The sequence below is a fragment of the Guillardia theta genome (genome assembly GCF_000315625.1).
Source record: "Guillardia theta CCMP2712 unplaced genomic scaffold GUITHscaffold_33, whole genome shotgun sequence".
Classification (NCBI taxonomy): domain Eukaryota; class Cryptophyceae; order Pyrenomonadales; family Geminigeraceae; genus Guillardia; species Guillardia theta.
Genome location: NW_005434641.1, coordinates 533,405 through 542,696, shown reverse-complemented (window position 1 = coordinate 542,696; position 9,292 = coordinate 533,405). Strand labels below are relative to the sequence as shown.

The 9,292-nt window shown below is 54.7% G+C and overlaps 4 protein-coding genes across 4 annotated transcripts in view; 2 read left to right on the top strand and 2 right to left on the bottom strand.

The window, feature by feature from the left end:
* Positions 1 to 518, top strand: part of GUITHDRAFT_108359 (hypothetical protein) — a gene marked incomplete at both ends in the record, with an annotated part of 1,737 nt that extends 1,219 nt beyond the window's left edge. Inside the window, 3 exons of the mRNA XM_005832831.1 lie at positions 53 to 134; positions 295 to 362; positions 501 to 518. Coding sequence (XP_005832888.1) covers positions 53 to 134; positions 295 to 362; positions 501 to 518 — 168 coding nt within the window. The remainder of the gene's footprint in view (positions 1 to 52; positions 135 to 294; positions 363 to 500) is intronic.
* A 30-nt stretch (positions 519 to 548) lies between these two features.
* On the bottom strand, positions 549 to 3,145 carry GUITHDRAFT_138732 (hypothetical protein; the record flags this gene model as incomplete). The annotated part of the gene is made up of 13 exons (XM_005832830.1): positions 549 to 732; positions 885 to 982; positions 1,025 to 1,189; positions 1,381 to 1,429; positions 1,484 to 1,530; positions 1,587 to 1,664; positions 1,841 to 1,970; positions 2,015 to 2,070; positions 2,114 to 2,227; positions 2,389 to 2,526; positions 2,573 to 2,721; positions 2,788 to 2,916; positions 2,965 to 3,145. 13 exons carry the CDS (start codon positions 3,143 to 3,145, stop codon positions 549 to 551), a joined length of 1,518 nt encoding a protein of 505 aa, XP_005832887.1.
* A 1,424-nt stretch (positions 3,146 to 4,569) lies between these two features.
* On the top strand, positions 4,570 to 5,766 carry GUITHDRAFT_71094 (hypothetical protein; the record flags this gene model as incomplete). The annotated part of the gene is made up of 2 exons (XM_005832829.1): positions 4,570 to 5,288; positions 5,406 to 5,766. Coding segments are annotated over 2 exons (1,080 nt in total), but the record flags the coding sequence as incomplete, so codon positions are not given.
* Positions 5,767 to 8,145: 2,379 nt separating this feature from the next.
* On the bottom strand, positions 8,146 to 8,960 carry GUITHDRAFT_152601 (hypothetical protein). Its single transcript, XM_005832828.1, has 3 exons — positions 8,546 to 8,960; positions 8,438 to 8,489; positions 8,146 to 8,383 (listed from the first exon to the last, which is right to left on the bottom strand). Exons 1-3 carry the CDS (start codon positions 8,648 to 8,650, stop codon positions 8,343 to 8,345), a joined length of 198 nt encoding a protein of 65 aa, XP_005832885.1. The 5' UTR covers positions 8,651 to 8,960; the 3' UTR covers positions 8,146 to 8,342.
* Between the last annotated feature and the right edge of the window lie 332 nt (positions 8,961 to 9,292).

Sequence of the window (9,292 nt, the reverse complement as noted above, 5' to 3'; positions counted from 1 at the left end):
CACCCCACCCCACTGTCCTCTTGACGAGGTCATGCTCACTTCAAACGTGCAGGTTTGGCTACTCGAAGTCAACGGAGCTCCAGCAGCAGCTGATCGTCTTAAGGTCAAGATAGCCCAGGACCTCATCGACCTTTGTAAGACACAAGGAACCTTACTTGGCCACAATTTAACGACTCCTCCTACTACTACTCTTATTCCTCCTCCTTCTCTCCCTCCTTCTCTCCCTCCTCCTCCTCCTCCTCCTCTTTCTGTCTCGATCTTCCCCCTTCTTCTTTTCCCTTCCTCCTCCTGCAGGTATCGATTCACGATTCTCCCCCGAATCCGAAGAATACAATGACTTCAGGCTGATTGCACCGATCGAGGTAATTATTCGACAAGCTTTCCCGTCTCCTCCCCTGCCCTCGCCCTGTCCGGGCTCTCGCCTCTGCGCTCTGCGTCTCTCCCTCCCTCCTCTGTCCGTCCCCTGCCATCGTCCGCTCCTCTCACTTGACGTCCTGCAGGCGCTGGGAGAAGAGTAGCAGGTGAGACGAGTGAAAGTCTCTGAGGAATCAGACGAGGAAGGAACCGATGACGTCATCGACTGATCGAGAAGCTGACGCTCTGTCGCGGGAGATCACCCGCGCCATGTCCCTCCTCCTGCCCCCCCCCCTTGCGGCCCTGAGAGGCTCCAGGCAAGAGGACGCTCGATGACACTGATCGAGGATGAAGCGAACAGCCAGGCCCTCGTTGAAACTGACAAGACGAGCAGAAAGTGAGCGAGACATACATGTATACATGCATGGACCAACGGCCAGACAGAAAACAAAAGGGATCATACAAACAGAGAGATATCAGGTGGTACAGACTTGCATGTCAGGAATCACGTAGGTAATAATCGTGCTGACCTGCTCAACGGACGTTGGAGGAGCGCGAGGGGGTTGAAGTTGCCCTTCCCTTGCGAGAGAGTCTGCAGCGACGCGAGAAAGTCGAAGACGTCCTCTCCCTGGAGAACCGCCAGCCGAGCAAAGGGCAGCGCTTCCCTCACCTGGCTCATCGTTCGCTGCTGGCTGAACTCCCTGCTGTGCGGCTGCTGGGAGTCATGGAAGGGGACAGGGAGGACCAGCTGCCATGCTGAGGGGAGCCCGCCATTGAATAGAAGATTCCTCTTGATCTCAAACCCCTCCACGTCTTGCGGCACCTCCAGAGTTATCTGGACGGAGAGTGTGACTTGGTATCCTCCTCCTCCTCCTCCTCCTCCTCCTCCTCCTCCTCCTCCTCCTCCTCCTCCTTCCCCTCCCTCCTCCTCCTCCTCCTCCTCCTCCTCCTCCCTCCTCCTTCTCCCTCCTCCTCCTCCTCCTCCTCCATTTTTCTTCCTCCTCCTCCTCCTCTTGGCATACCCACCTCGGTCTCCTGAGCTTGCCATCCTCCCTCGAGCACGAATCCAAACGACCTGCAGCATTCTCATGGGTCCAGCACCGACTTCATGTCCCAGGCAAGAGCTCACAGCAGCAGTTGCTCATTGGAGGAGGAGCCGTAGTTGATGTGCACCTCCTAAACAAGTTTCATCTCTCCTCCTCTTACATTCCACCGCAAGTGCCCATGCAGACCTGGCCGGCCTTGTAGTTCTCCGAGGCAAACAAGTTCACGTTGCCAGCAGCATCGCAGTCAATGGAGAAAGAGGCGTCCTGAAAGTCACATTCAAACCATCTTCCTTCACCCTCTTGCTGATCGTAGTCATCATCATCGTTGTTGCGATTTCATCATCTCCATCCTCTTTCTCATCGTGACCTCCGCTTCCATCCCTTCATCGACATCTCCACTAACGCCATGACCACAAGTCCTACCAGTCCTTCGCTCTCACCGGTGAGTGATTCACCATGTCGCAGAGCGGAACCAGCAGCAGGTTTTGTTCGCCTTGACGTCTTGCCGTCTCCTGCCCCTCGTCAAGGTCGAACGCTCTGGACATGATGGTTGCTTGCGCCCACTTGTAACTTCCATACAATCAGCTGAATCCCTTCAAACCAACTCACTTCACCTTTCAAGAGAAAACTCCCCAAACTCTGCACAATCCTGGAATCTACCCAGAACCTCCTGGTACGACTAGTCAGACAGGACATGTCGACTGCCGGCTGACCTTGATGGTATGATGCTCCCGCTCGATCTGTGAGGTGATGCTCATCGAGTCCTTGAGGATCTTCCCGGACAGAAGGTCCTGCTGCTCTTCGACAGACCATAGCCACGTCATCTCCTGTGCCCGGTCCAACCAAAGTCACCCAAGGCAGGAGGAGGATCGGGCGGAGCAGCAGGAGGAGTGAAGGACGGAGCAGTAGGAGCGGGGAGGAGCAGCAGGGAGGAGGAGAACGAGGACGGAGCAGCAGGGAGGATGATGGGGACGGAACAGCAGCGTACATAGTCATGATACTCCGGCAGCAGGTCGATGTACGGTTTGAACTCTGACTCCCCTCCGAGGTTCCGATGCAGCAGAAGCTGCAGCGCCAACGCCGCGTTCCCTGATCTCCTCCTCTCCCACGACATGGCAGAGAGCACCTCAGAGCACGTCAGCCGCAAGCGCATGGCCAAGGAGGATATACACCTGGTCTGTCTGCCTGATGAAGCTCAGGAAGGAAGGCCTTGCTTGCAAGGAGCTGCTCTCAAGCTTGTTGCTCATGAACTCCAGCGCTGGGAGCGACAAGAGCAGGTCTCCCGCCTTGACGTCCTCGCGGCAGAACAACCCCAGACCACCTAGCAAGCAGTAGCGCGAGTGAGCAGAAGCATGTGGAAGTCACGAGCTGTGCTGGCCCTACTCACATGACTCCGTGCTCTCGAGGCAGACTTTGCTCTCTTCTCGTATGATCCCCTTGCCTTTCAACCATCCCTCGAACGCCTTGATCAGTCCGCTCCTCCTCCCGTCATGGCTGCTCTCTAGCAATCTCGTGCCTGCATGCAACCGGCTCCTCCCTACTCTCCTCGCCGGGTCTTCTCTACCTTGCATGTCGCACCGACGAGGACTCGCGACTGGGCTTAAACTTTGAATCCACAGCATGGCGCCTGACCTTGGCATGCTGTCCACCATCGTCGCCGCACTGTCTCCCCTCGGCATCGCCATCAGAGCCAGCAAGCACAGGCCCATGGCGCGACCGACCATCGCGCCCATCATCCGCATCATCAAGCGCCTTCGCCTTCGACTTCCCCTGCAACCCCTGACGATCTGCGACCCTAAGGAAAGGTTCAAGTTCAAGTAGTGAACTTCGGAACCCGTGACGCGCCGGCGTCCGATCGGACCGAGTCGCGCCCGGCCTCCCGGCCGGCCCGGCCTCCGAGCAGGCTGAGCGGCGGCGGCCGCGTGCCGCCGGCCTGGGCCGCCCCGGGCGCCGGGCGTGAGCCGGGCCCGGGGGGGTCACCGGGCCCGGCGGGCCCGGTAGTATCACTGCATAGCAGTTACATATCACCGACAGTAAGTTCAACCCAGCCTGTCCGACCACAAGTTTCCAAGTTCGGCGAGTACGGAATTTGGCGCGGCAGCCTAACCGGCGGTGCGTGCGAGCCCCGGGCCCGCTCAGTGGACCACCGTGCCGTGACTCCGGCGGGGATCGGACACCCCGGGTTCGGACCGCCGGCCACGCCGTTACAGTATCGGCGGTACGGTACGGGCCCGGTATACACGGCTGCCAAGCGGCCCGGTCGGACTTCACTGAGTTGCAAGTTGCCAAGACGGTACGGTGATCTCAGTTCGCGGCGGGGGTGCGGCCACTGCCGAGGCCAAACCGCCGCCGCACCGTCGTACCGTCACTGTGACCGTCACCCGCCGGGGCCCGCGCCGTTTCCGAAGTCAAGTTCCGACGCCGAGTCATCCGATGATCACAGGCCCAAACGGCGACTCCCGCCACTGACCTTCAAGTTGGGGCTCCGTCACCTAGTACCGTACATTCTGAAGTTCCGCCGCCCGAGCACCGTGACTGCCGCCGCTGAGACTGGCAGTTCCGACCGCCGCGCCGCGCACACGGCACCACTGGTGACCGATCTCCGATCGGACCGTACGCCTCAGCCTCGGCCGGGCGGCGTACTACCGGGTACGGTACGGTAGCCGGGAGCCTGGCGCGGGGCCCGATCGGACGACAATCCTTTACTCGGCAAAGTCCGATGGTGCTCAGCCGCTTGCCGCAGTGCCGGCGAACCGGTTTTTTTTTTTCACGGTTTCCTAGCTCGAAAAAATTCCAAGTTCAAAATTAAACCAAGAGCTCCTTTGACAATTTAAAACAGAAGACTGAAAGTCTGCTGGAATTTGGAACCCCTCGGCAAACTTGAAACAAGAATAGCCTGACTCCCAGCGTGCGATCGGCGACGATGGCAACGAGGAGCTGGAAAGCGTTTGTGGAGGAGATGGAGAAGGAGAAGAGGAGCGGAACTGAGATCGAAGAGACGCTCAGGGTCAGGTTGCAAGACATCGGCGACAAGGAAAGCTGGGAGGCGCTCTCGCAGGCTCGCAAGAATGAACTGATGACTACATACAAAGAGATGTCGCAGGCAGGAGCTTTCAAAGCGACGATCAAGGTCATGGGTCAGTGCATCTCCGATGTGAAAGTGCAAGAGATGGCCATCAGGCTGCTTCGACATGGTTCGCGACAGCCGGCAAACTGTGAGGAGATCGGGAATGCAGGAGGGATACAAGCTGTAGTGAACGGAATGACAAAGCATGAGAGTCAGGTTCAAATCCAAGAAATAGGGTGCTGTGCATTGTGGAGCCTGTCTTGTAACAATACCAAGAACAACAAGAGGCTGAGAGAGGCTGGTGGGATCGAAGCTTCGGTGAAAGCGATGGCAAATAATGGTGAACACCTGGGAATTCAGTTACAAGGGTTGCAACTACTCAGCAGCATTTCATACAACAACAAGCAAAACAGCAAGAAGGTTGGGGAAGTGGGAGGGATTGTGGTAATTGTGAAAGGAATGATCAAGCACCAAGATCATGCAGGGGTGCAAGAATCCGGTTGCTGCGTACTGGGCCACCTGTTGGAACACGAACCGAACAGCAACAAGATCCGGGAGGCAGGAGGAATAGAAGCCATGGTAAAAGGCATGAGCAAGCATGAGGGAAATCGTGACGTGCAGTATGAAGGATGCTGTACATTACGGGACTTGTCAGGAAGAGATCTCCAAACAAAGCAGAAGATAAGAGCGGCTGGGGGGATCGAGGCGTTCGTCAAGAGTATGACGAAGCACTCCAATGATCATGATATACAGGAAGAGTGTTTCTGGGCATTGCGCAATCTTTTGGAAGACGATGATGAATGCAAGAAGAAGATGAGGGAGTCAGGAGGCATCGAGGCGGTTGTACGGGGGATGTCGAACAATTTGGAGGATGAAGAAATCCAGGAGAACGGATGTCGCCTGATGCGCATTCTGTCAGATCGCAACAATCAGAACAGCAAGAGGATCAGAGAGGCAGGAGGCATCGAGGCGATTGTGAAGGCCATGTGCAAGCACTTGGATGAGTCTGATGTACAGGAGCAGGCAGCGCATGCCCTCGGTAACCTTGCTTTTGACAACGACAACAAAGAGAAGATCAGGACGGCAGGAGGGATCGAAGCAGTGGTAAGAGGGATGAGGAGGCACGGAAAGGATGAAGATGTACAGAAGGAAGGATTCTGGGCATTGAGGAACCTGTCGTACAACAACGAGGAGAACAAGAAAAGGATCAAGACAGCAGGAGCAGTGAAGGCGGTGGAACAAGCCATGAAAGAGCATGAGGACCTGAAGAGGAAGGGTGAGAAGATCCTCGACATTCTCAGATCCGTCAGCAGCACGAGTGAAGCGAGCGTCAAATCTTCTCCCTTTGAGCAGCTATGTCCCCTTTCCTCAGACGACAGGGATAAATCTGAAAGCTCGTTGAGTTCTGATGAAAATGTTCATGACTCACACGGAGAAAAAAGTGATACTCGTCCGGAAGAGAAGGCAGAAGTCAACCCAAAAGACAACTTCAAGCGCTTCTGCAAGCTCTTGCTTGAATTCGGAAGAGAGGTCTTGACAAAGGTGCTGCAGCAGAGCTACATGAAGTCTGGCGCAGGAGTATGGAGTGCCGAGTCTGGCTCGGAGATTGCAAGGGAGATGGACGACTTCACTCAGCGAAGACTTGGGAAAGCTCTGATCAAAGATCTCTTGACCAGACCAGTTGAGGACTGGGACGCTTCACTCTTGACGTTTCTTCTGGTTGTCAAACCTGGCTATGTTGATGAGATTCATTGTTGTAAGGATGCGATTGAAAACCTGAGCAGAGAGCGACGTGAACTCGCACATTCGAGTTTCCTGCAACTCAAAGAAATCGATGCGGAGGAGTTCGAATCAAGATGGCAGTCTGTGAGACGCTCCTTGCAGCTCTTGATCGATGAGTTTCTTGAGGCTGAGAGAGATGCCTTGATTGAACAAATAAGAACCATCGGCCAAGATGTCCCCTTGGACTCCAACGTCGATGATCTGTTGGTATCCATGGAAGCCGTGCATAACCAGTTCAGAGAAGTTGCCAATCAATTCCATGAAATCAAGACAAAGGCGGAGAATGCAGCGACAATGTCTGAGGTCGCCAACATCGTGAGGGACTGTATAATACAAATGGTTAGTATCAGCGACCTTGACAATCTGCCGCAAAGAGTGAAGCTGAGCAACGGAGAGACTTACTTGATTCAATCCAAGGCAGGCTCAGGTGGGATGGGCACAGTGTTTGAAGCGCTCAAAGAAGGCATGGTGGCAAATGACAAGTACGCATTGAAGATCTGCGAACAAGTGTCAGATGTGAATCGAAACGACCGTGAGGCAATAATCCTTGAAAAACTTTTGGCTGTCAATCATCCCAACGTCGTTCGGTTCTTTGGCAGCCACTACCTCGATCACCACCTAGTCCTCCTCATGGAGTTCGTGGAAGGAAAATCATTGGATGAATGGCTGGACGGGCGGGGAGAGGTAACTCTCAAGAATCGAAGAATATGATGCTACAGCTAGCACAGGGCATGTCTGCTGTGCACAGCCTCAACATCGCTCATCGAGACCTCAAACCCAAGAACATCATGATCGACGATGTCACCGGCAACGTCGTCATCGTTGACTTCGGACTCTCCAAACAACTGGACGCCAACATGACCGTCACCTCGACCAAGAGCGTCATCGGCACGGTGATGTACATGAGTCCCGAGCAGCTCGAGGGCCACACGAGCTCCATAGGCCTCCGGAGTGACGTGTGGGCGATGGGAGTGATCTGCTATGAGATCATAGCGGGAGTGACTCCCTTCCAACCCGCGTCGCACGATGGGTCAGCAAACTCCTCCCGACGGCGGTCCAGCAGCATGATTCAGAGCAAAGCCGACGAGACCAGGATGCTTCACGCTATCCTCAACAAGTCCGTCTCGGAGCTGCCGCTGGACCTCGCGCCAGCAGCTTTTCAGCGCGTGATCCAAAGGGCCATGGAGAAGGACCAAGAGCGACGGCAACCGAGCGCGAAAGAGTTTCATGACGAGCTCGCCGTTGCGTTCGCTGAGATCGAACTGGCGTCGAGTATGACTGGGCCCAGCAGAGGGGCAGCAGGCAAGAGGGTCGAACAACTCTCAGTGCAGGAAGTGTGCGAGATCTTTCGCAGCTGCTCCTTCTTCGAAGCAGCTGAGGCTGTGCTAGCCAACGGGGTGGACGGGAAGACTTTTCTGTCTCTGGACGACGTCGACCTCAAGAGCAGCATCAAGGACGGCGGTCTAGGGTTGAAACCGCTGCAAGTCAAGAGGATCAAGAAAGAAATGGATGCCTTGCTAGCCCCTGGCAGCGCATCTGCACCTCCTTGACTCCCCAACGATTCCCGTCAGTCGCTCGAGCGCCACAGGCGGGCATGTGTGACCCTGGAAGGCTACAACGCGGCCCCTCGGGCCTAGTGACTGACTACTATGAGCCTTTGACTTGCCCGAGTAAATGACTGAAAGAAAACCTGACGACTTTGACTCTAACTTGCCATCGGCCCGATCCTGGTGCCGAGAGCGGGTCACATGTTCCCTGACCGACTGAGTTGGGTCCGTCAGTGAAACCTGAATTGACAGTTGGTATCCGCAAACTGGTGAAGGAAAGGTGAGAGCTACGATATGGCATGACCCGCATGTGTGTAGCATGAACACAAGACAACACCGGACCTCATTGTTCCTCAGAAATCATTTTCAAACACAGGCTTAAAATGCCGCAAACTCGATGGTACCGTAGCTATACATCTCATGACAAACAGGAGAAAAGAAGGAGAAAAGACATGCATCTGATGTCGCAAAGAAAGGCGTCATCAGTGTGAGAAGTGTCTTGAAGGCAAACTGAATGCCAAAGCTGATGCCGAAGCTAATAAACAATCATTGTTGGTCAACAAACACAACAGAGGCCGTCAATCCTGCTTAATACACATGCCAAGGATCAGAAAAACTCCGAATCATAGGAGAGAATTTACCTCCATCATGTCTTTGTCTATCAGATTCTCCTAAGTTTGCAGATGCGGGGATCTGTCATGTCAAACTCAGCATGGATCATTGTACAATGTCAAGAGAAAATACATCACCTCCCACTCGTCGTCGTCAAACTCCTCTTGGGGTCTATCATCCTGCGCAAACACATCATCCCTGCCCTCGTTCGTCTCGGAACGCTGGCTCGATTTTCCATTCATCGCTGTGTGGTCTGTGTCCTGTCAGAGAGCAAAGCTTCAGTTTGTGTTCACTGCAACATGCACGGTCATCGATACATCTCTTTTGGCTGTACCAAAGCTCTTCCGGCGTGCTACAAGGAACGACAGCACTCCAACACCAGCAGCAACTATCATTGACCAGAGTCCCAGCTGTCGCCATTGCTCGTCTGCAAACCCATCCACATGTCAGTAGCCTCTCCACTACACGTTGGTTCGCTTCTACTAGCCTAAGGAGGACAGCAAGAAGGAACGCGCACGGGCAAAGGTCCTCACCATGGCTGGGAGGAGGAAAGATCATGGGGAATCCTGCTGATAGCCATGCCCGGAGCTGATGAGTCTCCATACCAAGACGCCGCCCTCCAACCATCGTCATCCTTCCTAGCCGTGAAATGGGAGAAAGTGGCAGGGGGTCAGGGGTAGGTTACAGGTTAATTTGGGGTAGGGGTGGTTTTTGCTGGCTGTTGCAATAGCAAATGACGGGTACTTTCACGGAGAGGAGGTAGGGTAGGGTGCTGTCAATGGGGTAGTGGAGGCTTGAAAGCGAAAGTAGTAACGAACTTGTGATTTGGGAAGCAAACAAGTTCGAGTTGAGCCCTGACGTCATGTGAGAACATACAATGAGAT

Bases quoted from the DNA above. Each gene is read 5' to 3' on its own strand.
- GUITHDRAFT_152601 (XM_005832828.1), bottom strand. From the start codon at position 8,650: ATGAATGGAAAATCGAGCCAGCGTTCCGAGACGAACGAGGGCAGGGAT. The intron at 8,490-8,545 runs GTGATGTATTTT...TTGACATGACAG, and splicing joins TTGACGACGACGAGTGGGAG to ATCCCCGCATCTGCAAACTT. The intron at 8,384-8,437 runs GTAAATTCTCTC...ATGTGTATTAAG, and splicing joins TAGACAAAGACATGATGGAG to CAGGATTGACGGCCTCTGTT.